A 27,547-nucleotide genomic window follows, 5' to 3' on the forward strand; every position below is an offset into this window, starting at 1 on the left:
AGTCTATGATTTCATCTTAACTATTCAGACCGTTGCGTTCGCGCCAGAATAATTTATTTGCAGATTACCCACGACAAGGGTTTAAACATTTTATTTGTAATATATAAATTAATATTGTTTATATGTATATGAAATTTTACTCGAAAAACTTACTTCGATAACTATGTTATGTGTAATTACCAAGATTTATATAATTTCTCCAGAGTAGGTAGGGAAATGTCAAAACTAGAATGCGGAAACTGTCAAATATGACCATGTTTTTGTTGTGTATTTAACTGTCTAGATCCTACCGACATAATTTATGTAAATTGGAGATATACTACAGTATTATTCTTAGATTTACGACGATTTTAATTTAAACGTGTGCTATAATAACTTCTTGTCAAGTAAAAATGGTATTTTACTTAGGTACTACTTGCGATGTCAAAGTGAAATAACGCAAATTATTATTAACTAGCTGACCCGGCGAACTTCGTACCGCCTCACAATCAATAATCTTGTGTTAACTTATTAGCTGAATTAAAATACTCAAAATGAATTAAGTTCAATAAATGTGCAAAAATAAAATCAAAATGAAATAGATTACATAGTTTTGGTTGGTTCAGATTTCGAAGCATGATAACTACCAAGTTAATCTTCAGTTGTAAATTGTGCGGTGGCAAGCCAGGCAGATCCAATAAGTTTAAAAATTCAGTTGGATAGTTGGTTGCTTCGTCTTCGTTTATTACACAGTCGATAGATTTGAAGGAATGCATTGGACCAACGATTTGATTTTGAATTGTGAAGTTTAAGTGATCCACATCTTTGTTCTTTGCCGCAAAAATTGCTCGTTCACTCAACCAATTGTGATTTTTGTGGTTAGCAATGACGTTCGGGAACACTTTGTTGATGAGGTCGTCCTTCGCTGAGACGAAATTTCAAAAATTCAGCGGAAACGAAATCAATCCGTTCGATTCGTCGACAGGATCACGGCAGTTACCGATAGTCAGCAATTGCTTAGAGAAATCTTCGGCAGATGGATCGTTTAGCAATGCAACTCGCATGTTTGTCGTCAGCTGAAGTTTCTTCACATAGCGCCACAGAGTTTATGATTTGAGGCAAGCGTTCATTTCATCGGCAGCGGTTGATCTTGGAATGACTGGTAGTGTTTGGCGGAAATTACCAGATAGTAGGATCATTGCGCCACCAAAACATCTTGAGTAATTGCGCAGATTTTTCATAGTTCGATCGAGAAGGTTTAACGGCAATTTCAACGCTGAATGAGCCGTTCGGTATCCTTTTAACAACGTGGCCGCTATCCCAGAAGAAGCAACTGCTACAGAAATATCGGATCTCACACGAACAGTGGCCAAAATCAATGACATGAGAAATGTCTTCCCAGTTCCACCAGGCGCATCGAGGATAAATAAACCACCATTTCCATCATCAATTGCCTGCATTAACGTATCGTACACTTCCTTTTGAAAGGGGGTTCAACATTGGTACATTCGATCGAACCGATCGGTTCAATGCATCTCGATAATATTCACGTTCACGTTCCAATTCTCGATTAAAAGCGTCATTCATTCCACGATGTGGCGTTGGCATTCCTAACTTGAGATAACACATGTCTTCGATCAAAAGCAAAGCCTGGTTATGTATCTCCTCATTCACTTCGAGATCGGGATTCTCTGAACTGACACGAATTCGATGTAAAATGTCTTCTGACATGTCACCCTTGTACTTGTTCCACAGTTCAGGTGGATTTGATGGGAAGCATGTCGAAATAATGATAGCAAATAATGTGCGTATCTGACTTGGAGATGCAGAAATAATTGCTACAGCGATTTTCATGTCCCAATGAATATCGTTTTCAATCAAATTGAGCTGTTGACATGCAGCACGAAATGTTGGACACACTACACCATTGACAGTTCGAAGTGATTCAAATTATGTCGGCCCACGAACATTAATTACCATCAACAACCGCAAGTAGAAGCATTCTTCATTCGTCGGATGAATTGTGTAAATGCGACCAAGAGCATCATTAGAATACACATCCGGATGATCAGGAACCTCATCGCCTTGCTTCCGACGTTGAAATTTCTTCGATGAAGCGTTCCAAGTGTAATAACGTGGCATCTCAGAGTAGAGCAACGTTCGTGCAAACGGATCACTTTGACAAATTGAAAAGAAACTGGTCAATATTGTCGCTGGAGGTGTTACAGCACGTTGAGCAACATTCGATGCATTAAAATAAACTCGTTGACCATTCTCCAGATGCACCGCCAAATGTACAGCAGTGGGATGACGTTCATGAATGAGAAAATACGCCAAATTGCTTCATTGCAGCTCACATATCGACAAACTTGATAGTGCGTGATTTCATCGTTGGTATTGGGAGTTTGAACGCCAAAAACCACAATATCGCTGCCTTTGGTGACATATTTGCAGATGTATTTGATGTACTTTACTGAATTGCAATACTCATGTATCAGAGATGGCGTTGTATACGGATTTTTTTTGTGATTTTCTTACTTTTCCAATGCGCGAGGAAGCTTCTCGAAGCCGAGACGAACAAAAAAATTTCATCGAAATCAGTCAATCAGTTCTATATCATCAATAGACATCATCAAAAAAGCCGTTCCATACGAAATGTATAAGAAAATGAATGTTCTTCATAATTTCTTTTTCCGTGAAATTTTCCGATGTTTTAATAGTTATTCATTCAGGGCAGAGACAAATCCAACAAATTAAAGATCATAAAAATCGGTCCAGCCGTTTTTGAGTTATAAAATAAATGGTGTAATTAACCTGACTGTTTTATATAGATTAGATCTTCTGGCTCGCAGCATTGTAAATAACACTGGAAAATTATTCACACAACTCAAAATTACATAATGAAGCAATTATCGATACGCGATATCGACATTCACAAATTTGATAACCTCACAAAGTGAACATTTTAGAAGGCAACTTATCGTTTGAAAATCACGATCAAAATTGCTATTTGTCTACAACAAAGTCTTTCGGTATTATCTGAGAACTGAATCAACTGTCAACGCCATGTTCATACTTTCTTTTGTTTGTTTGTTTCTTGTTAATTGTTTCTGTCATGTATCAGAGATGGCGTTGTATATGGATTTAAATTTTTTGTGATTTTCTTTTGTTTTCGTATGCGCGAGCTCCATCGTTTAAATTAATCGATATCAGTCAAAAGCCGTTCGATACAAAATGTTTGAGAAAATGAATTTTCTTCATAATTTATTTTTTCCGTGATTTATCCGATGTTTTAATAGTTATTCTGCTATTCGGGGCTGAGACAAATCCAACAAATTAAAGATCGTAAAAATCGGTCCAGCCGTTCTCGAGTTATAAATGGTGTAACTAACCCGACTTTCTTTTATATATATAGATATAGACAAATTTCAACTGATTACATTAAATTCAATAAATCATAATATACTATTAGCTGGTAATAAATACTACAGTGACATTCTTATATCAGTGATACCTACGATAAATAGATACAAATCTTTTCGTTGGCTGTATGATAACCTTCTTACATTGGTGTTTTGGTGAAGTGTCTTGTGATCTGTCTTATTACTATGTGTAAGACTTCAAAATCGTTATTCCTCACTGCTGAGCGTCATGAACTTCATTGCCCTGAACATCTTTGTTGCATTAGCCAGCGAAATAGACTCCTGTGTCATCTTCATTCTTCGATGTCAGTGACTGCCAGCCTCTCTTAATTGTCGGCCCATTTGTGGGCTATAACTACTAACATCCTCTAAATTGATCCGCATTCGGGGATTAGGCCGAAATCATCTTCCGACAGTTTCAGACTAACCAAAAGTTGTCTGCAATTTTGCTAAGGGTAAGTAATACTATTTTATGGTTCTCTACATATTTGATTGCTTTAAGAATTGGAAAATGTAACATACCTGCTCATGTATGATGTCAAGTCATGGACCCACCTGCTCATGTATGATGTCAAGTCATGGACCCAGATGGCAATACAGTACTGTGATGGCAGACGGTTATAACTCTTTTTAAGTTTTTATCCATAAGTAATAATATGCTCCAAATTGTACATTCTTTGATGTGGAAAAATATTAGAGCTGCAACTTTATTGGGTACAAAAAGTAATGTTAAAAAATATCTGAATCTGACCAAATGTGAAAAAAAGTTTAAATGGCATAAAGATATATTTGCTTAAAATGCAAGATAACAATAAAACATGGGGTGCTAATTCCGCTTATTTTGATATAGGTACAATACTTTAAAATGTCTTATACACTAACTTGTCAGACTGATTTGACAAAACTTTGTTTTTGCTCTCCTGTAAAATTGTGTAAACAGCAGTTATAACCGTTTGCCATCACAGTACTGAATTAATATCTTCTAGAAGGCAACTAATGTCTTCGAAATGTGGTGTTGGTGCCAAATGCTTCGTATTTCTTGGACAGAACACGGGACGAACCAGTCAATCAGCCAGAGACTATATGTATGTTTGAGAGGCATTCTGAAGTTTTTTGGACATATTGTTCGGCGCAGACTGGATAGCTTGGAGAGACTGGTGGTTTTGAGTAGCCTCCGGGGAAGACAAACCAGAGGAAGAACATCAACCAAGTGAATGAGCTTACCGGGGGCAGTCATCACTCCATCAAGCAGAGAATCGAGAGCAGTGGCGCACCCAGGGGGGGGGGCAAGGGGCCCTGGCACCCCCCAATCATGAAAATTATCAGAATAATTTTAAACATTGAAATTGAAAGGCAATAAACTATACCTTGGGCTTAGACAAATAAAAACACGGCAAAAAAATGTTTTGTAATTATTCTCCAGCACCCTTTTTTAGAAAAATTTCTTAGATTTTAATTTCTAACACAAAAATTTCGAAACACTGATGTCGGGTTTTTTTGAAAACCCAATCCCTAATGAAACTGTCAAAAAATTCTCGGTGTCCACCCAAATTCCGGAGTGGTGTAGATCGGCTGGGGAGGGCTGACAGGGCTCTAGCCTGGGGCCCCGGGCTGTGGGGGGGCCGGCGTGTTGGGTTGACCAGATAAGTGAGATAAACACACATCAGAAATTAGCTTTAATATTTTAAAAAAAGTCGCCTGCGGTGCTATTATACTTCATGATCATGAACATTTTAAATTATATAATTGTGCAATATATTTTCTGATTATTATGTGTCGATACTCGACAGCTCCATTATTAAAGTAGATGTATTAAAAATCGCCAATAATTCACTGTATAAGTAGATACCCTTAATTTGAACTAAAACACAATTTGAAAAACGTTAATGTAGTGTTTCACACTGCCTTTAATATTAGCGGTAGGTAGGGGGCCCGTCAAATATCCTAGCCTGATGGCCCGTTTCAGGATGTGGGGGCCATGGTGTAGGTACATGGAGTGCAATAGACAAAAGACCGATAAACGAGAAATTAGGCTGTGTTGTGTTGAGTAAGTTTGTGTATAAGTTAAATGCAATAATACTTTTTTTTCCATTTTCAATTAATATTTTGGAATCTCAATAAGAAAACCAAAAATTGACGATAAACATTCGGCGGAAAGAACGACTACAGTCGGTGGTGGTGTAAATGAAAAGAACATTGTTTTCAGTGGAATTCGGCATAAATAATGTAGCTTTCTAAACCAAGCGGGTAGCACAGCCGATATTATTTGAGTAATGTTTTAATATACTAGGCGCACATGTCCAGCATGGTCGCTGTTAGTCACTTCCAATCCGCCAGTCGCTGATGACATGCTCAACGGTTACCGCCACTATGCCTCCAATTTAAAAAAAAAACTAGGAGAAACTAAAAATATACCGCCGTGTATTGTGAAAATATGCAAAGATAATTATATGAAGGAAAAAGAGCCTATGGGACTAATTTATATTCTCCTTGGGCCCCCCCAATATTAAATCCTGAGTGCGCCACTGATCGAGAGGGGTGGAAAGTCACTTGGAAGATGTCAGGATTTCAAGGTGGTCACGATCCTCATCCATGAGAAAACGACCAAAAATAGAAATTTGATCTCTCATTACTTTTTTTTGTACGATGTTAATTCTATGTTGATATTTTTAATGTTAAATATTACATCATACTTTTCTTTTTCTAATTTTCATAATGCCTGCCAACAATACAACATGAATAATGAACAAATGTTGGTACAGATGGAGCAGAAACGTGGCGTTATCATAAACACACTATCCACTTCGGAGCCATCACTCACAGTCACCGATAAAAAGTACCTTGACAAAATACGTTTAAACGAGGTATGCAATTGTTTTTTTTTTATTTATATCCGTTCTTGTATAGAGTATTACTGGTCAGCATTTCATGCTGAAGCAATAAGTAAAGCTATTTGGCGAAGGAAAATTGTATCAAGTTTTATCAACATATTTCAGCTCACTATATGCATCGTCCTAGATTGGTTTGTCCGAAGCGACAATATGTGAAATTTTCAGGAGACGAACAACAAAGTTCATTACTTAACCTTATAATTCAAGGTGCATTTTCATAGCCGCTTTTGGCAAAATTCATGAATTCAAAAATGAAAACCTAACCTAATCTAACAAATAATCCAGTATATCAGCTATTTTCAAAATTTGTTTGCCGCTGGCTTCTTGTAAACTGACAAGAACAGACATGAATTTTATCTCACTAAAGGCCCAACAAGGTTGGACGGTTTTTAACATACGACCACATATTTCTGATACAACATTTCACAGTGAAGTGTGACACAGAGAACTGCATTATATTAGAATAATTATTAAAACAGTAATCCAGCGGTATTATGCATTTAATAAAGAAGAATTTGTATTTATTTAACAGCAGATACTGCACTACTGCAGCGATCGTTTTGAATTGTGAAGATTGGAGATTACCGACCGTATTTTTAATCCTTACAGCGTGGACGGCACACCTGTTGTGTCCTCATTCGGGGGCCTTAATTAGCATGTTATTTAAATGTGGTAATTAAATGCTCCGAGGCGAAGCGGTTGAATGCGAGTCATCATAAACTACAGAGTAGCTGTAAACAGTTATCCAAAAAATATTAAAATTAATTGAATTATATTAAATGCGTTCGCAAAATATTACATAGTTTTTGTACAGACTATTATTTGTATATAAAAAATAGAAGGAAGAACCTAATATAAGAAATATTACTATTATTAATAATACTAGAAAAGTTGAAAGCTGGTCAACTTGACACGCTACACGCTGGCATGTGGGCCTACTGCGTCTGCGCAGTAGAGCGTAAAAAAAACGAACTACTCAATACGTCCTTGTCAAAATAGTACCAAAAATGACAGTTTCAACTCTCTAGCTTGCTGGCTTCTGAGCGAGTGGAAAGTTTTGTGTGTCATCATCACAATCGCACTAGACGCACTGACTCGCCCATTTTAAAATTCGCCAACAAGCAGCTTGCAAAGTAGTTCAATCATTGAGGCTTTACAAGTTATTTTTGTAATTGAAATGTGACATTTAAATAAATAAAATGTCAATTTAAAAAAAGATTTTCAATTTTTTTTTTTTGAATTTGGAACTGATCTTTTAAAAATTGTATGGAGAATTAATTAATGATTTATGGCATTTCGCTTTATAACCAATTTTCCAGGTTTTTGATTATGGTTGTTTGACAGTAGGTATAAAAAAAAGATTATAATAAAATATGATGGTATTAATCTGTCTTAAAAATTATAATGGTAACCACACCACAGCAATGATAACAAACGGGCCATGTTTTGTTATTATAGTAGTACACTTGTCTAGTCAAAACAAATGACAGCTGACATATTCATAACAACTAGAAGGTGACATTATTGCCCTTTTCAATGTACTGCCTTGTTGTTTCATTAAATTGATTTAATTTCAGGAGAAATTGATATTGAATAACACCTACTACCTCTCTAACGAAGACCAGATCGCCTTCGGGGATATCGTTGTAACTTTTCTTGCAGATGAGGTGAGAATTTTCATTTAATTAACAATGATTTTTAGTTGTGCTTATTGGGGCATATAGATTTTAAAGACAAACCATACTCTGTCCAAATAAAGCCTTTATATATTAAGATTAAGTTGAAAAAAGAGTTACTGAGGCAGGTGATTAAATTTTCTGCAAATCTTTCTCATTGTGGATACAATTAGGGATTGCAATACCTAATGAAAATGTCAATACCGGTTTTTCGGTATTTCTTAAACATTAAAAAAACAGAAGTAGGTGCTTACCAATAAATATAGCTATTAAAATCTTTTTAAAATATTATTTCATAGCAAAAACCTACATACCTACATTTATTATGTTGACATTTAAAAATATGTATTGATCGTAATTGTAGAACTAGTGATTTTTTACAAATAATTTGAATATATTGATATTTATAACTAAAGCATTCAAAAGTTCATCAAGTGCAAAAAGTCACTAATAGTCTACAGTCACTACAGTCATTAATAATTATAGAATAATTGAACATTTTTGCCACGGATGTTTTCTATTTAGAAATAATAAATATATTTGATGAAATTTGTTTTACTATTTTTTCACCTCGGTTGGATTCACTCAATATATTTGCATTTTAGCAGCACATAACTTATAATTCATTTTCAAACACTTAAACGAGTGTGCTTTCTTAATACCAAAAATTCCCGTATTTTGGATTTTTAAATACCGGTATTGCAATCCCTAGATACAATTAACTATCATCATTCTTCGCCATACAACCCTCACTGGGTGTTGACTTTTGGAAAATAACTACCTAAGGAAGAGATGTCCGTCTTGTATTGATGTTTTGCCTTGGTTGCCCTCTTGCATACTGTTTATTTTGATTTTATGTGATTGTTCATCTTAATAATGATAGTTCATTGTATTGTAATGGGAATGTTCTAAAATGTGTACCGAAAGAGAAGAGTGGCTCAGCTCGGTCAAACCACTTGTTATGTCTACCGGTTACGTTATATCTGGTCACGGCAAAGGCTAATTGATGATATCTTCATATTGTTTGCTCAGCAGTTTTTTATTAGATTTTTATAACTATTTTTTTATTTTGCCTTCCTCTGTGCTCCTCTATCCCATAGGCACTCTAACGTCTAGTAAACTCAGTTAAAACACACTTTAGTGCAGGGATGGCAAATAAGACTTGCCGGCATGCCAACATTTAATAACACACTAATTTTTATATCAGGTTAATAATATGTCGTTGATTGCAAATTAATACACGCTGCTGAATCTTCCTTTGTCAACCTATTTCTAGTCTTTGAATGTACATGATTCAATATAAAAATAATTACAAGATAAAAAGAACTTTTTATATATAATGTTTTAAAATTTTCTGTTGAATAATATAAACTTGACTTGACTAGTGAGATCCCCGGGGTTCCAGCGGCTAGCTCAGGAGTCCATCGAACCCCGGATTCACAAAAAAAAGAAATTTCAACGGTCGGAGTATAAATAAAACTCGGTCTTTCGTGCTCGTAACGTGGTCTTCTTATATTTTCTTAATTTTTAGTTTTACAAATTATATTTGGGATTTTTACAGTTGTAGTCGTCAGGTCCGTACCTATCGGAAAGGGGACGCTTACTAACATCCTTTTTTCTTTCTTTTTAAATTCCTCGTACCGACGCCATCCAGCAAAAAAAAGGACTCTCGTGATTGGCCAAATTTTATCGCGTGATCTTTGATTCGGCGAATCACGAGCCTGACCCTGGCGCCGGCGCGCGAGGATTTCACGCACAATGCGCGGCAAAATTTATTATATTTAAATCCTTATATTTAGTCTTAAAATTATCTCTTTCATCCATCATCATTTTTACTTTTTAAATTAAAAAGAAATACTTACGTGGTTGAGCAAGGAATCAGATTAGATGTTTTATGAAGCCGTTTCTAGAGGTCAGGGTTACGTTTCGACTTAAGCTACTAAATGATTATTTTACACCGGGAGAAGCCCGCCTGTAACAGGGGTGTATCAATTCGCCCCATCTGGATTAAAGTCGAAAGGTGCGCCCTGATCTCATCGGCCACCCATCCAATTCCTTGTTCATCCGTTAAGTACATGGCATGATAAACAGTTTATAAAAGAATTCAACTACAATCTAACTATTCTAACATAAAACTCTATACTTTAGCTCTATTTTTATTATTTTCTATATTTATTTTGGATTATTATTTTCAGCTCAAAGCAATGCTTTCGCGATACTTTTGAATAGGTCAGAGTTTGATTTAATTTCAGTGTAGTACATTTATTTTGTGTTACTTTGTTTTAATTAGGTTTTCTTGTTATTTTATTCGTTTTTATTAGTCAGCGGAGGGGTCGCGGAGCTATAGTCTTTGACTCTTGGGCTGTCCAGTTTTTTGTATTCCGAGAGGCTACATTTGTAGACGTTTAGCCCTCGTTCGGAATTATAGTTTCGTGTTACGTTTTTCTTCTTCTGGTGCAATAGGAGCGTACCTCGTTTGGCGTCGTCTGCCTTTGCAACCAGGGCGTGGTAGTGGCGTTACTATTGAGCCAGGCTCGTTCCGAGCAGCGGATATCTTTCTGTGGAAAGTTTTCCACTGATCTGCTGGTCTCTGGAGTATCACCTCATAGATGGACAGGTACTGTGTCTCCATCTGTTCCTATTACTGCGGGCAAGGCATCGTATAGCGGTACAACGGCCAGGCTCGTTGACGGCGGCACGGCTCTCCCACAGGTAATAGGATGGATGTTTACAATAAGTATTCTTTTCCCTTTCTTTTTTTTTTTTATAGATGGTTACACTTCGGAAGTACCTCTTGTTGTTTCACGATCTTTCAGGCGTCACGTCCCTAGTCTCTCCATGAACCTGCGCGAGAAAGGAGAGTGCGCACTCTCCACACCATCAAGCTTTGGTATCATGAATTTTCGGCTACGCTGCCTTTGGATGCGCTTACTTCGAGAGGTGGCTCCCTTTGTGCTTCCAAATTGTCTTCATCTGTATTTATTCTTTTTCTTTCTTTAGTAATTTATTCATTCATTAGACTTCCTGTACTTTAAATTTATTCGAATTTACTTTATTAATTACTCCTACCCCATACATTAAATAGCTACTAATTTTATATAAAATCTTCCCATTGTACTTATGGTACTTACTATCACATTTAATATTTTACCCTAATACCCATAATTATTTTGCAACATTGTATTGACTGTATAAATCACATTGATATTAAAAATTGAAATATTCCACCCTCTCATTATATTTATTTCTGAATCAGTACACTTAAAACTGTGTAATTAACTTTATTTTTAGTGAAACCCATTTTATTTAAAAAAAAATTGTTGTTTCGTTTTACGCGCCCGACATCCTGTTCCAAAGGCGCGCCGCGCCGATTTGCGGTGCCTCTCACGTTTTATTATTATTATTTTTTTTTTTATTATTGAGAAATTTACGGCTTATTGACTCATTTTTTTTTTTTTTTTTTTTTTATCACAAGCATACAATCTCTACTTTCATCCTTTTATACCTAATTTTAACTTATTATTAAAATTTAACATAACAACTAACACTTCGTCGAATGATGCCTTATTATTCCCGTTCCGTTTTCGCTGTGTTAAATTTACGATTGGTAATTTATAAAGAAATAATAGTGACGGTCGTATACTATTTTCCTCGTTTCTCTTTGGATTCAAATTATTAACACGGCGTAACTTTGAAACAGGTTTCGCGCTACTGTAGAATATCGTCTTTCCCGTTTATAAAATTGTTTGCGATTTTCAATGTTAATGTTTTCGAATTCATTCATATTTACTTTATTTGAACGGAAAGAATTGGCGTCACTTTGCGGAGCGTTATTTTTAAAACTAGAATGTACATTTTTCGTACTAATGAACTTAAGATTACAAGGCTCAGAAAGTTTGTCCTTAATTAACTTTATATCCGTAATTAGAAGAATTTCCGGATATTTACGATTATTATCTTCACTTTTAACTACACTGTTTACACTGAAACTTCCAACAGCAACTCGGCGTTCACCCTTGACTAGAGGGTTGGCGACTGGTCCTGCTTCATCTCCTCGTGGTCGAGCCTGCGCCCGTACAGCTTCTTCGATTCATCTCAGCTTGCGCGCCTTCTCAGCCCTCTTGTGAGGCTCCCTAGCCTCGCGTTTCCTTTTTCTCTCCTCACCGAACATCCCGTGGTCGACTAGGGTACACGACATGTTAGTGATACCCTAGGAAAATCGGCATTTTGCTCGCCGTTTTTCGTCGTGAGTGGGCCGTGGCCTCTACGAGCCCTCCTCGCTGGATACCGTCGATGATGCGTCTGGTCTCCATAGGTGGGATTTTTGCAGCCATTCGTCGTACTGGAGACGCGCCGGTGCTACGGTCTCCAGCACGACGCTAGGCGCGGTCAGCTCCGTATGTGGACTGTCTTCGAACACCAGAGGGCTCTCCCGGTTTGATGTTGGAGACAGCACTTCTTCTTCGATAAAGGTTACGTCGGAGTCCACTTCTTAGTTAACCATTTCTTGGTTGTTCCGGCTCCTGGATCATAAACTTTTATTTAGCGTTCGCGGGCGTAAATTTTTTTTTTTGCGGGTTCGGAAGAATCCATGCGATTCTTCGAGCTTCACGTTGCCAAGGGCGCCATTGAGATCCCCGGGGTTCCAGCGGCTAGCTCAGGAGTCCATCGAACCCCGGATTCACAAAAAAAAGAAATTTCAACGGTCGGAGTATAAATAAAACTCGGTCTTTCGTGCTCGTAACGTGGTCTTCTTATATTTTCTTAATTTTTAGTTTTACAAATTATATTTGGGATTTTTACAGTTGTAGTCGTCAGGTCCGTACCTATCGGAAAGGGGACGCTTACTATCATCCTTTTTTCTTTCTTTTTAAATTCCTCGTACCGACGCCATCCAGCAAAAAAAAGGACTCTCGTGATTGGCCAAATTTTATCGCGTGATCTTTGATTCGGCGAATCACGAGCCTGACCCTGGCGCCGGCGCGCGAGGATTTCATGCACAATGCGCGGCAAAATTTATTATATTTAAATCCTTATATTTAGTCTTAAAATTATCTCTTTCATCCATCATCATTTTTACTTTTTAAATTAAAAAGAAATACTTACGTGGTTGAGCAAGGAATCAGATTAGATGTTTTATGAAGCCGTTTCTAGAGGTCAGGGTTACGTTTCGACTTAAGCTACTAAAAGATGTTTTATGAAGCCGTTTCTAGAGGTCAGGGTTACGTTTCGACTTAAGCTACTAAATGATTATTTTACACCGGGAGAAGCCCGCTTGTAACAGGGGTGTATCACTAGCTTAAATGATCAAAAAAATTTGTACTTGATAGAAATACTGAGTAATGAAATGTCATTTCATATTGATTTCCATAGTAACGCACATATATATTATTTAATAATTTACTTGCTAGGACCCCCTTATCAACCAATAATGGTATCGAAATAACTTTTCATACAAAACAGAATTAACTAAAAATGAATTCAATTCTACTTAAAGATGGCTAAAAGTATTAAAAAAATGCATTGGCATCGTGTTCTGATATATTCTAAAAGTTTCAAATGTCTAGCTAGTCGGGAAAGTTAGTTAAAAATCGATGGCAAGATTTGTACCAGACAAATAAGAATACGACCTAAGAAAAACGTTGTAAAAAATTCTTTCACATGAGTAAGTACGTGGAAGAAAAAATGGTCAACAACGAGATTGCTAGTTTTTTAACAGATATAAAAGTAATTAACTATTTCTGTTATTCAACGAATAATTCACAAGATTTAAGAATATATCATTCTGATTATTGAACATATATAATTTTGAAAAACACTTTAAACACTAAATTCGATTCCCCGTCGGGTTGGCTTACTTTTTTTCAAAAAAGCTTTTTTCTATTGGTTATAATATATTCTCTCAGAAAGTGTTTTTCAAAATTGTATATGTTAGATATAAAAGTATCAGGCGTGCTTTTTCATGTTTTAAATTTGAACTTTTCCGTATTGAATACATATCCATGTGTAAAATATCTACATATCGCTGCGTTTTGCTCATGTCGGTACATAGTACTCGGACAATTATGCAATGTTAAAAAATTGCCATTTGACAAATTCCATTATAGATTGTACCTACTATAGGACAGAAAAACCTACAATTTAATACATCTTACCGGTACCTTTAATTTTAAATAATTAATATATACATCTAAGAACATCAATTTATTTTTTTAATAAAAAATCTATATAAAATATGGTTTTTGATGTAGTTTATAGATTCTTTAACCGGATTTATGCCTTCGGCGAGTTATCTTGCTCTATGAGGCCGTGATCGACAGGCCGCACACACAAATTTTGCGAGATATCGCATCTGACTTTAAACTCATATTACTAGCGACTGTCAATTGATTTGCATAATCTAAAAAAATAAACTTCACTCTACATTCAACGTGTGTCGCTAAAAAACTGCGGCCTGTCAGATAAGTGCATAACTAACTTTTTTTTATTTATATCAAATTGAGCTTTGATGCTGTGATGAACACCAAAACTCAAATTGATATAAATAGAAACGATTTCAAGTTACATTCATTTATATTCTCTAGAAAAATTGATGTTTTTTTTAATGAGTAACATGATATTATGTTTCATTTCTAAAGAACTACATATGAATGATAAAAAATATTCATGTAATTCGATGTACTATACTAGTAACAAAAATCAGGTGGTTTTAGATACGTATTAAATACGTCAGATGAAAATTATCAAATTAAAGTTTTCAAATTCCCACGCAGAGGCATTACATCAGTACGACTCTGACTATGTATGATGAATGTTTAAAAGATAGATATTTACAAGTATAGAAGGAGTATATGCATGAGAAGCTTGTCACAAGCATCATCGTTCGATAGTACCAAGTCCAGTGTACAATCTAGTCTATTTATGTTTATATTTCAGGAGGTCAGCTCAACACCTATGTGCCATCGGAACCGAAGTGGATTAAAGCTTGGCCGTCCCCCCATGCCTCCTGCTATCATCCCAGAATCGTCCGACGACAGCTCTGATGTTTGTTATATTTAATTATTAATTTTGCATGTTCACCATCCTCGCGCATACAAACTAGATGCGGGCTGTTGATTAAATACTATTGTTCTCGCAATTAGCAGGTTATCCAATTATAAATCATTGGAGAACAAACAACTGATGCTCCCCCAATTTCTTAGAATTATATACAGTCGAACTTGGTTATTACGAGGAAGATGGGACCAACTAAATTTGCTCGTTATAAGCGTTACTCGTTATATCAGAGAATAGGTATTTTTAAATGAGCGGTTTAATAACACAAAAAGTCACAATTCAAACAAAAATACACAATTAGTATTTTTCCCTGAAACAAGCATGGCATTCATAAACTACAAAAGAAGTTGTTTATTGTAATGAACGCAAGTTGGTACCTACCGACTTCACAAACCTTTGATTTTTTACATGGAATTTCAACCATATGCATGGATACTTTTTCAATATTGTCGGCGAAACAACCAATTACGTAGGTATTTAGACACTTAACTAGTGTCATCAACGTAATCTGACCCCGGCGGCATCCTGTCCATTTGGATTTTATTGCTTAGGGTCGAAATGTTTTTAAACAATCGACACATTAACAGTTTTAAGAAAATTTTTGATGATATTTTAGCTCGGTATATCCGATAAGGAGCTCGTTATAAAAGTGAATAAATGTATGGAGAAAATCATAAACTAAAATGTGAACGAATGTTTCCTCGTTACATCCAAGATCTCGCTGTATCCGTGATCGTAATAACCGAGCTCGACTGTGTAGTTGTCAGGGACACACAGATCGATACCAGAAAAAATGGCAGATTTCTCATTTACACCTCGCATAAATCTGAAAAGATATATGACCATATAAAGATTTGTCTGCATTGAAATTAGTGCTTTCAAACGCCAATATTTTTACTCTAATTAATTATTAAGGTAGTCACTGACCATAGTCACAGCCGACCAGCCGTTGACCACCTGATAGTGAAATGAAAAGTACAGTGCAAACCGTGCGCAAGAATCAACCTCCTGTTGACACTGAATATCTCACGACAATCAAATGCTTTTTGGAACTAAATGTTGACTATAGTAATCAGAATTTACCACCGATCTTTAATTGTGTATTTCAAATAAATAAACGAGTCTGCGTGGACCACTTGTCAACCTAATTACTGTGCTCTTAACCCAATGTTTACGGGCTCTTTTAATTAATTTTTAAATTAACGTGTTAATTTGCATTTGAAAAGCAATTAGCAAAAACACAATTTTGTGCGGCCCGTAAGCATTGGGTTAATATTTTATCTTCTTGGTCGTACACTCATGGCTGAGGATCGTGACCACTTTTTAATTTTGCCATCCTTTGAGCGACCAAGACTTTCCATCCTTCTCGATCTTCCGCTTCTCTCAGAGCAGAATGAAGAAGTCAGCTCTTTCACTTGGTCGCTCCAGCGTGCAGGCGCTCTTCCTCTGCTTCGCCTTCCCTGGAGGCCACCCTAAACCAACAGTCTCTCCAGGTTGTCTGGTCTGCGCCGGACAATATGTCCAAAATACTACAGAATACGTCTTAGACATACTGTCGAGAGCCGATCCTTTATCTGCAGTCTCTGGATGATTGACTGGTTCGCCCTGTGTTCTGTCCAAGAAATACGAATCATTCGGCGCCAACACCACATCTCAAAGGCATCGATTGGCTTCCGCTCCCTTGCCTTCAGGGTCCATGACTCGACTCCGTATAAAAATATATAATATACTGACATAAATACGAGATCAATTCACCTATATCTCTCTCTCTCACGCAAACCAAAACAAAATCGATGGCTCCATCCTACCAGACCCTCAAATCCTTCACAACCCTCAGAGTTACAGTGCCCATTTCCATTTGAGGTTTTTGGCTTGTAATCAATGAAGTCTACAACTACATAGATTTATCTCAGACAACAAAATAAATGTCTAATATAGATAGTGGTATGCATGACGAAATTATCCGCCGATTAAAGTTGGCGTGTAATGCATTCAGACGTCTAAACATCACTTTCAAGCGTGATCTCCGATTGTGCCTAAAGCGCAGGACGTTTAACCAATGTGTGCTTACAGTACTTATGTATACATGCGAAACTTGGTCTCTTAGTAACATAGAAATCCAAAAATTAACATTTGCACAACGAATAGAGAGGTCTGTATTAGGCATCTCACACAAAGAATGAAATAGATCAAATGGATTAGGGTGCAATGTGGTTCATATAGACATACATAGAAATAATATTATCAAGAGATTAGTCACCCCCCCAGTTTTTGGACAAGCTTTCCAGCTTGTGTGTCTATAATATTACATTGTTTCTGACATCGGCATACTGTAACCATGCTCTTATTTTTGCAGACCGATATAGAAACACTGGAAACTGAATGCGTTCGCCAGTATACTAATAAATACAGCAATAGCAAGCTGCTCTCCTGGGACCCCCCTCCCATAGTTAAGCTGCTCTTGGAGGACATGGGACCCGAACCCGCCGACGATCGTGCCGTTAACAAAGAACTCGATATGAGTGGAGACATCCACGAAGTTCTGACACAGTGTATTGTTCTTCCGAAACTTGTAGTGAAGACGGAGCCAGTACATGAAATGGAGACTCAGGACTTAGCCACAATCCCCAACTTGATTATAGAGTGTGAATCGGAAACGGATGACGACATGGCTGAGTCACAAAGCCTGCTTCCGTCCAATACTTGTGATGAGCATGAAAATACACAGGTTAGCATTTTCGATGCTCAGACTCAGCCCGATGCTGCTTACAGAGACTCCCACTCAGTTTTCTCTGGAAAAAACAAGAGCTCTAATCAAACGTCACCAATTGTCACGATGAATACGTCATTCAATATATATGACGTGCTGACACAGTGTGATTACCCTGATGTCAGCCCTACTCGAGTACAGATGCCACCCCCGTCAATAGGAGTCATTGAGTCAATTTATAATATCCCAACACAAGTGCCTGTAGATTCTATATACGAAGCCCTTACACAACCCGATCCCGCTGACGAAAAGCCGGCTAAAAATCTAATGCCGCCCCCCGCTCAGAAGACGCTTCCAAAAGTAGTGAGCGTCATATGTGACCCCCCGACACCAGTTGATCACTACAACTGCACGCAAGATATTATAAATGACCTCAACGAGAACTCTCCACCTAAAAAGATCCCCGAGCCCGTATTCGCCACCCCCACTAATAAAGTTAAGCGGGCCATTCGAAAGACCTCCCCTATCCCTTTCTCATCGCCTCTCATTGTGTCGCTGGAGATCAGCAGCTCAGAAGAGAATATCTGCGATGGAAATTACTATAATGCGACTCAAGATATCTTGGAGGATCTGCAGTCGCAGAAACTTTCTGAAGACACCGCCCGACAACCTGCCGACAAAACGTCTATGCCGTGCAGAAATTTAAATCTTTTAATTGATGACTGTTCGAGGGATTCAGACGAGGATTCGGACCGAAGCTTCTCACCCATGCTCAGCACCAGTCTGACTTCTCTGGACAGCCAGGAGATTGGACGGCTCGCCCCCTCTTCTCCCATACTGCAATTATCAGATCGCGATCAGGACGTGTCGACGGAAGAATTTTCGGAACCACTGATAGTTCGACGGTCGGCTCCTGTGAAAAAACGGAAGTCGCCGACGCCACTTCCTAACCATTCTGACCCCCCCGTGCGCATTAGTAAAAGGCCACGTCGGATGCCCGCCAGACTCGGCGACAGCATCTTGGGGGAATTTAACTCTCAGGCTTCTCCTCCTACTGACTGGAAGAAGAAGATCAAAAAAACCCTCGATGACACCTCGCTGACAGTTGTGAAGCCGGCCGAGAAGCATCCGGCCGCCCGTCAGTTATGGACTGGGCCCGGTTGCAGCAAACATAATTCAAATGACTCGGAGGAAGAGTCTTCTGTGTCGTCTTCGACCACTGTGTCTTCGTCGACCACTGTGTCTTCGAGATGTGCCCCAAAGCCTGCCGCAAGCAGACGCGGCCGGCCCAAGGCAGATACGGTAGTAAAGAAGATGGACAAAAGTAGTGGTAACAAGACACGAAGATCCATGGCGGAACCCATCACTCGCATCATGATCACAGGCACCAATGGTGAACGTAATCTAAACATCATCAACAAACTTGGTGAGTCAATGAACGATTGTTTTGTCTCTCTGTTCCTTCTCAACGATCATGTGTGCTAGTTCTTATTTTATGACAACCTCAATATAACGGACTAATGCTGGTGAGGGGGTGTCCGTTAAAGCCGAAAGTCCGTTATATAAAAACACAAACAAAATCCTGTTTGTTCGTCTTCGGATGATATATCCAGACACACCCGTTGTGGAGTGATGTTAATGTTTGATGTTGACGCGGTTAGCTTCAGTAATCCTGCTTTGAAAATAGAATCAAGTTTTGTTTACACTTGAATTCTGCTGTTTTTTTTATAATTAACTATGTTTATAATCAACAAACTAAACTGTTGTGCAGCTGTGCGAATTAGTGGCCAGCGTTGCAAACGTCAGTGCTATGAGCAGGACGGCAATAGGACTCGAGTGCGAGAAGTATTACGTGATTATCATACGCAGAACATTGTTTACAAGCGGTGACACTTGATTTAAACATGTATAACATTAACAGGATGGTTTTAACAATCCCAGATATTTTGTCTGTTATATCCAAAGTTCGTTATATCGAGGTTCTACTGTATTAAGTTTTACTTCTGAGTGGAGGTGGCCTATGGTAAATATGTAGGTACAATAGTATTACTAAAAGGTCACCTAGCCTCTTATTATTTTTATTTACGCGATTACAAATAATTACAACCAATGTACGAGCTTGTGAAACCCTTGTTTGGAATCGACTTGGATAATAGTGTCATATACAGCAGTGCTCCACAACCTTTTCTCACCCACGGCACACCAAAGGTCTTCTCAGAGTTCCCCGGCACACCACACCTAAAACAATGTATACACCAAAACATGGACCCCAAGCCAGGATTTTTGGCGCCCCCCCTATCTATCGCCAACGTTAAAGACAGTATGATACTCTACACTAACGTATTTCAAATGGTGTTCGAGGTAAAATTAATAGTTTTGATTGTATGTTTAACGATTTTTTGTATTTATTAATACATCCACTTGAATTATGGATAGTTGTCGGGTTAAGAATAATTTAATTATTTGTCGAGTATTGGCATCATAATAATTTATATCCTACAATCGCATGTTTAAAAATATTAATACTAGCGTAGTAAAATAGCGCCGCAGGCGACTTTTTTTACTATTAGTGCCCATACGCACTTGCGGCAGGCCGCCTATCGTTTTTTGTATGCAAAGTGCGATATGCGGCAGGCCGCTGCGGTTAGCCGGCATACAAAAAACGATAGGCGGCCTGCCGCAAGTGCGTATGGGCACTTAGAGTACATTTGTAATTTGTGTTTATCTCACTTATCTGGTTGACCTGCCACGCCCCCCCCGGGCCTCGGTCCCCAGGCTAGAGCCCTGTTAGCCCCCTCTTATGGAGGCCATGCACTAAAATTACCTTAATTTTTTTTTTTATTTGATAGATAATTAAATATAGGTACAAACAACATAACACACTACGAAGTACTAAATGTACATATTTGTATTATCAATATAATAGCCAATGGAAAATCCGCGAACTTCAGTTTTAGCGTCCCGTTGTTTCTCAATTCAACAAATTCCTCTCGAATTTATAGGGAAAGCGCTTTTATAGAATAGGTTGCAGAAGGGTTTCGAATTTAGTCGTGTTGATTGTATGAAAGTAATGATGAAATTTCTTTTGCAGCAAAGTTTAATGTTTTTGAGATGAATCCAAAATTAAGTGCTTGTTTTCAATGGTAGTCTGTTGGGTCCTTTGGTACATTTGTAGAGATCCTTGTCTTAACTCCTACTTTATCAGAGCACGTCAATGTATTATCATTCTGACCTTGCATTGTTTTAAAGTTAATACAGGTGCTCAAATATATTACCAGCCATGTATGAAAATTTGGCTATTAAGTAAGTATTTGTATAATATACAAAATATTTTTTTTTTGAGCAATGCGGTTGCAGTTGCGGAGCATTGATATACAGGATGTTCGCCGGGAAGGTTTACTACTTTAATTTTGTATAACTTTATGGAAAATGAAAACAAAATGGTTAAATACTGATACATGTTTTATTAAATGTTGAGAATTACGTATGGAAGACAATGCCAGCTAAACGTCCACCTCTGTTAACCTCACAAATGCGAGCTCATTTTACAACATTTCAACCGGTATTTCATTGTTTTAGTCACAAATGTTGTGTTTAAGTTGCTGGAGTGTTTCTGGTTTGTTGGCATAAACCTTGTTCTTTAGATATCCCCGCAAAAAGAGAAGTCTGGGGCTGTTAAATCCGGCGACCGTAGAGGCCAATCGACATCACCATTTCTTGAGATAATTTGTTGTGAAAACAGATCTCTCAGTAATGCCATTGTAAGATTAGATGTATGGCATCGCAAATGGTTTTGTGGAAGAAGCTCTGGTGTCAACTGAATATTAAATGGATACAAATGCAAATCTTCATGCATAATTTACCACCAAGTTGTTGTCGTAAGTCCAATTTCTTGACTTACGACTTTCTTTCTAGGACAGCAGCAATGTTTTCAGCTGATCTTCTCGTGCGTTGTGGCCCAGACCTGTAATTATCTGCTACAGAGCCTCTTTCTTCAAAATCATTCACTAAACGATAAATAGTGGGTTTTGATGGCACATTATTTCTACCGAAAATTTTACATAATTTTCTAGTAACAATAATTGATGATTGATTTTGATAAAATGTTTTTATGATTAAAACACATTGGTTTACCGAATATTTTCCATAATAAATTTGCCACGTCTATAATTCACGATTTCCAAATTGAGCTGTCAAAATTCATTTTTACCAAAATGGCGACCAAACCAGGGCTCGAAATGGAACGGAACGCACCGGAGCGCTGTTCCGGTTCGTAAAATCTCCAACATTATCGCTCCGTCTCGTGGAAATATTAATTTGACCGCCTGAGCTAGATATGTCATATAATAAAAAAATCTAACAGACTTATTTTTATAAAATACATATACAATTAGATAACAACGTTAATATTTTCATAAAATTATCGAGCGCTCCGGTTCGTAAAATTTTCCATTTCGAGCGCTGGACCAAACAAAGTAGTAAACCTTTCTGGCAAACAGCCGTTATTTATTATTTTGTATGCAAGATCAAAAGAATGCCAAATTAGAGTTTAATATCAATCAGGCATGTTCATGCGTCGATCGCGGGATGGATTTTGAAGGGCAAGCATTAACCATTCCTATTTTTATTCCCTTAACCGGCTTACAATAAAAATCGTTTTCAAATTGACCATGGGGACGACTGCCTCACCTCTGACCTCAAATCTTTTTTTTTAAACAGTACATGTTCAAACACGCACATTACCATGATCTTACTCCCTTCTTCATTTATCATTTGTCAATTTATGGCTACGGCCGTATGTTGTAGCTTAACCACTGGGAAATTCCAATAGAAATGGCGTATTTCAAAAAAATACTACCTTATTCTTAGGTCAATAATTATTGTAAATCAATCGTTATTCGTAGGATGTTTATCACATTTAAATGTTCAAAGATATAGCTTATAATCAGTATCTTTAGAATTATCTTCAAATGTGTTAATCGTGCACATTTTTGAATAAGAAAATGCCTAATTCTTGTCAAAGTTGGGATCAAAAAGATTATAAAATATAATTTTTTATCGTAAATATGTCACTATATAATGTTAACATTAATTTTACTAATGGTTTTGTAAATGCGTTTAAAAATTAATAAAACCAAAAAATCTTAACACCACTGCACATGGACTTACTGAAATATGACTATATTCTAAAACATTAGATCGATAGGTTTAAAAGAATACTATTTTATGTAATGAAAACTTTATGCAATCATCAAATGTTTAAAATAAATATAAAGGATAATAAGGCTTCAAAATTATGTAAATAGATTATCTACAACGTTTAAGTAATGTCCAGGATCATGCTTTGAAAGTACCATAAAAGCTCCATTTTGACCTACGCGGCGCACGTCCCCCCTTAACACTTATCTTGAATTGTGCAAATTTTAAAAGTGAAACAAAAAACCATTTTTTGTAGAACAAATGGGTTTTTGTCTCTCCTGCCAAAAAATTGCGCAATTCAAGATAAGTGTTAAGATTGCGCAATTATTGCTGTTTGTGTTTTTTTTTCGGGATTTAGGCCTTCGGGATTCCGGCCATTCGTGATTTCGGCCATTCGGGATTTCAGCGTTCGGGATTTCGGTATTCGGGATTTCGGCTTTCAGGATTTCGGCCATTCGGGATTTCAGCTTTCGGCCTTCGGGATTTCGACGCAAACCCACTGAATTGGGTTGACAATTGCTTGTGGCTATCTTTGTGTTTGGTATCGCATAATACTGTCGAAATATATATAACTCAGAGAATAAGGTTGATAAATAAATTATTATCAGGTGGATGCATTGTGACGAGCAACGCCCAGGTTCTGGTGGCGGACAGCATACGCCGAACCTTCAAACTGTTAATCGCCTCTGCCAAGGGGATTCCCATCGTGTCCTGTGACTGGCTCATCAAAAGTGATCGCGTGGGCCATTTTGTAGGTCTGTATTAAATCAATTTCACATATATTTATTCGTATCACAGTGGAAAGTAGTTTTATCAGTGGATAGTGTGCTTTTAAGTTGTTGAAAGGGACACTGAAGAATATCTTCTCTACTAAACAGAGTCTTAATGAAGAAAAGTGAAGCTGACAAAAGGGCTGGTTGTTACAAATGGTTAATTAAAAATTAAATTGGTGAAATTCCTCGACATTTGTGTGTCGAACTTGATGGAATTTGAATTTAAAATTAATTGATTTCAGTTTTGTACTTTTCCATTTGAGTCATTAATCTAACCTAATGTTAAGTTTCCAATACTTCCCTGTGCAGATTCACTGCATACGATAATTGAAATTTTAATAAGCTTGTTGAATGTGTTAACAATGCGTGTGTTATCACAATCACTGCTAGCCTTTTCATTAATTTTTAATTACCACACTTAAATAACATGCTAATTATATCTAATGGACATTCTAATGGCCACGCACCTGGAGCGTCATCAGTGTCCAATGAGTGTATGATATTTCCAAACACTTAAAAATGTCTCAACGCAGATTGTAATTCTTCACTGAGTAGTATCGTTTTCACATTTATTAAATGTATTAATTTGGTATATCCGCATCTATTCTATACACAAGACTGCTATCGGCTGCTATCGAGGATAGTTTTTCATATTTTTGTAATTAAGTATCTAATGTAATTTTTATAGTTAGTTGTAATTGTTTCAAGAAGTGCTATGTTTTAACAGCACCTCTCTTGGCTGTGCTAACTTTTAGAGCAAGATAGACAGTTTTGACTGTTTAGACGGCTAACGCATTGTAACAATTTATAATACCTTGATACAAACGTATGATAAACTACCCTCGGTAACCGCCTATAGCTTTAGCAGTCTTGTGTATAGAATAGATGCGCAGGTCAGTTGTACATTTACCATTGGTGAATGAATGTGCATCATTGATTTTTTTTTTTTTAAACCACGTCCGATCCTAATAGGATCATATGGGCCTCATTGATTTACCTTACCTATATGTTAGAAATTCATGTAGATTTGATGCGTTTCTGACCGTTCGGAAAGCATTCATTGGTCGGCGTATTAGTAATATGCATACGGTATGCAGCAAATGATGTATCGAGTGATTTTTAGCCAATAAGGTGTGATGCAGATTTGCTCATATTGAAGGTGGGCGATGTACGATTTTCGGCTGTAAGGGTTGTCTTTGAGCGCAGCGTTATAATCCCACCTCATTGATGAGCATGTTGCCTGAAGACATTGAAAGACGAAACTGAAGATTTTTTATTGTTGAATTTAAATATGAGGGTGTACTTAATATGATACCTGCAAGGTAATTGCTGGAATCGCATGAATCAATGTTGTTTTATATCACGTATGCCAAAAATATTATAGGTATTTTTGAAGGATTAGAGATGAAAAATTTCTGTGCCATATTTACTATATCAGCGCATCTATTCTATACACAAGGCTGCTATCAGTGGCTGTCAAGCGTATTTTATCATATTTATGTATGTCTGAACTGTCAAAAAGTGCTATGTTTTAACAGCATCTCTCTTGGCAGTGTTAACTTTTAGAGTGAGATAGTCAGTTTTGACAGTTTATACAGCTAACTTATTGTAATAATAAATTATAATACATAAATATGATAAACTACCCTCGATAGCAGCCTTGTAATAATATGTAATTACACTATAATTTTTACAATTTTGTACTACAATCAGCATAGAAAAATATGGCAATATTTGGCGTGAATTGATTTATTATTCTATCCGTAAGTAATTTAATGATAAACCAGCGACACTTAAATAACAAAGAGCAACGTTTCATATAAGGTGCGCGAGTATGCACAATTATAAAAATTTGTCCGCACAAATGTTTCCAACCTCTGCATGTAGAAATTTTGTAGAAAATAGTATGCGATACAAGATTTTTGTGGCTCTAATGAGATTATGCACCATAATCGAGTAATAATATTGTGCAATATTAATTACATAATTACTTCCTTGTTAAGTAGCTACTTTCCTTCATGACTATTTTCCACACATATTTATTTGTACACAATTTACTGCTTAGTTGAGTTTATGATCAGCACATACAATAGAAAAATTAGAAGGATACATGGGTCTGCACCTATTGTCATATTTCACTCGAATGACGTCGCGAATTATCGCTAGTATCAACTAAATCACAAAGTACAAGTCAACAAGTTGCAGTTGAGCAGAGTTAGTGTTCACAAGTCTTCTTGTCATTATTTCATCATTTTATTTGTATCAACAGATCCAAGTGGCTTCATACTGAAGGATATGGGAGTTGCGCTCCGCAACAAGGCGTTGGTCGGAAAGAAGTTTCCCACCGGGGAGAGCTCCATCCTCAGCAAATACATGATCTTCGTCACTCCCAGGGTTCAACCGCCACCTGAAGAACTCAAATGTAAATACTCATCAAGTTTAACACCGTCTGCGGTTGCGTTTTTATGTATGTACGCCCCGTTTAGCGCAGGTATACATACCACACTGACTGGCTTCCACAGTTTTTACAGCGGGAGGGTCGATAGGCGAGCAATGGTTCATGTAGACTCAGATGCTGTTTCTCAACCTTTTACATCTGGGGACCACTGAAAACAGGAGAAATGTTTTTCGGACCGCTAACACAAATAAAAATATATTGTTTATCTGGTAATGACTGATGATGTCTGATCGCGGTTGATTTTATCACGTAAAACCATTAATCTATTTTAAAAACAAAAACAAACACTTGCAGGAGCAAGGGTTTTGTAGATTTTATTGGAACATGGGTATTTGGATGCCAAAAATTTTACAGACTACCGGTTGAGAAATACTGGCTCAGACCATCATTCTCATGAAGAATATTTTATAAAATCTTAAAACGGTAATAGTCTGTATTTTAAAAATCTATTTTGTGGTATATAGTATATAAAATAATTTGTCTATGGTAAAGAGCTTATTTCAGTATTGCCAGATGGAATTTTCAAAAATGTTGTATTAAGATTGTCTGGAATCATAAAAATTGCTTGCGGAGCCTCGGATGTTTGAATACTATTTGTTAAGAGCAATAAACTAATTGATTATGTATTTGCATTGCAGTGTTGATTGAGGCCTTCAAGGGGACGGTGGTACTCATCAAAAATAAAAAGGAATTGCCACCCAAAGTTCGAACGAAGAAGTGCATCACGGTGAGCTGCGAGGAGGACAGCCATCTTTGGACAGTCGCACCGCATCCCATCCTCAGTGGCGATTTCATCGTCAATATGGCCCTTTCCCATTCACTGGACTTCAATTGCACCCTAGCACACTGAACAGGGGCAACTGCTCTGCATAATATGAATACGTGTATTAATTAAGGTGCTAAGTACCAGATAAACAAAACATTTTTACAGAAAAATGTTATACATACCAACGCCAATAACGTCAACTATGGACTAAGTGCCTCAAGCAAGTCAAAAAAATACAGCAAAATATTTAAATCTGGCGACGTTGTAAGTCCGTTGGCGCGTTTTATTTATAATGGTGTAAGTACCACTGCAGTGGTCAATAGCATTCAATATAAAATGGCTGACAATGGTGTTCTTAATTCCTAAAATTATGGAAGCTGCTGAGATTGCTTCACGCTGTGAAACCACATTTTTTAAAAGGTCTGCTTCATGCAATTTTACTGCAATGACTCGGTATTTTGTAACCACAGGTAATACTACTTTTTGGTACTTAGAGCCTTAATTATTAATACACATATTCATATTACGTATTCATATTATGTTGAATGTTATGCCGAAGATATTTGTGTCATTATGATCTATCTTTTATCATCACAGTAATAAACACAAAAAATGGT

The 27,547-nt window shown here is 37.1% G+C and overlaps 1 protein-coding gene across 1 annotated transcript; it reads left to right on the forward strand.

The window, feature by feature from the left end:
* On the forward strand, positions 1-27,533 carry LOC147070704 (uncharacterized). Its single transcript, XM_085948898.1, has 9 exons — positions 1-79; positions 3,395-3,856; positions 6,164-6,265; positions 7,870-7,959; positions 14,905-15,012; positions 17,381-19,160; positions 23,542-23,688; positions 25,976-26,128; positions 26,803-27,533. Exons 3-9 carry the CDS (start codon positions 6,164-6,166, stop codon positions 27,012-27,014), a joined length of 2,592 nt encoding a protein of 863 aa, XP_085805024.1. The 5' UTR covers positions 1-79; positions 3,395-3,856; the 3' UTR covers positions 27,015-27,533.
* Positions 27,534-27,547: the final 14 nt, after the last annotated feature.

This window comes from Rhyacophila brunnea, unplaced genomic scaffold (genome assembly GCF_057557595.1).
Source record: "Rhyacophila brunnea isolate RB1 unplaced genomic scaffold, BYU_Rbru_1.0 scaffold_21, whole genome shotgun sequence".
NCBI classification, from domain to species: domain Eukaryota; kingdom Metazoa; phylum Arthropoda; class Insecta; order Trichoptera; family Rhyacophilidae; genus Rhyacophila; species Rhyacophila brunnea.

Coding starts and splice junctions, on each gene's coding strand:
- LOC147070704 (XM_085948898.1), top strand. CDS start 6,164: ATGGAGCAGAAACGTGGCGTTATCATAAACACACTATCCACTTCGGAG. Junction 15,013..17,380: donor CGTCCGACGACAGCTCTGAT/GTTTGTTATATT, acceptor TTATTTTTGCAG/ACCGATATAGAAACACTGGA. Junction 23,689..25,975: donor TCGCGTGGGCCATTTTGTAG/GTCTGTATTAAA, acceptor TTGTATCAACAG/ATCCAAGTGGCTTCATACTG.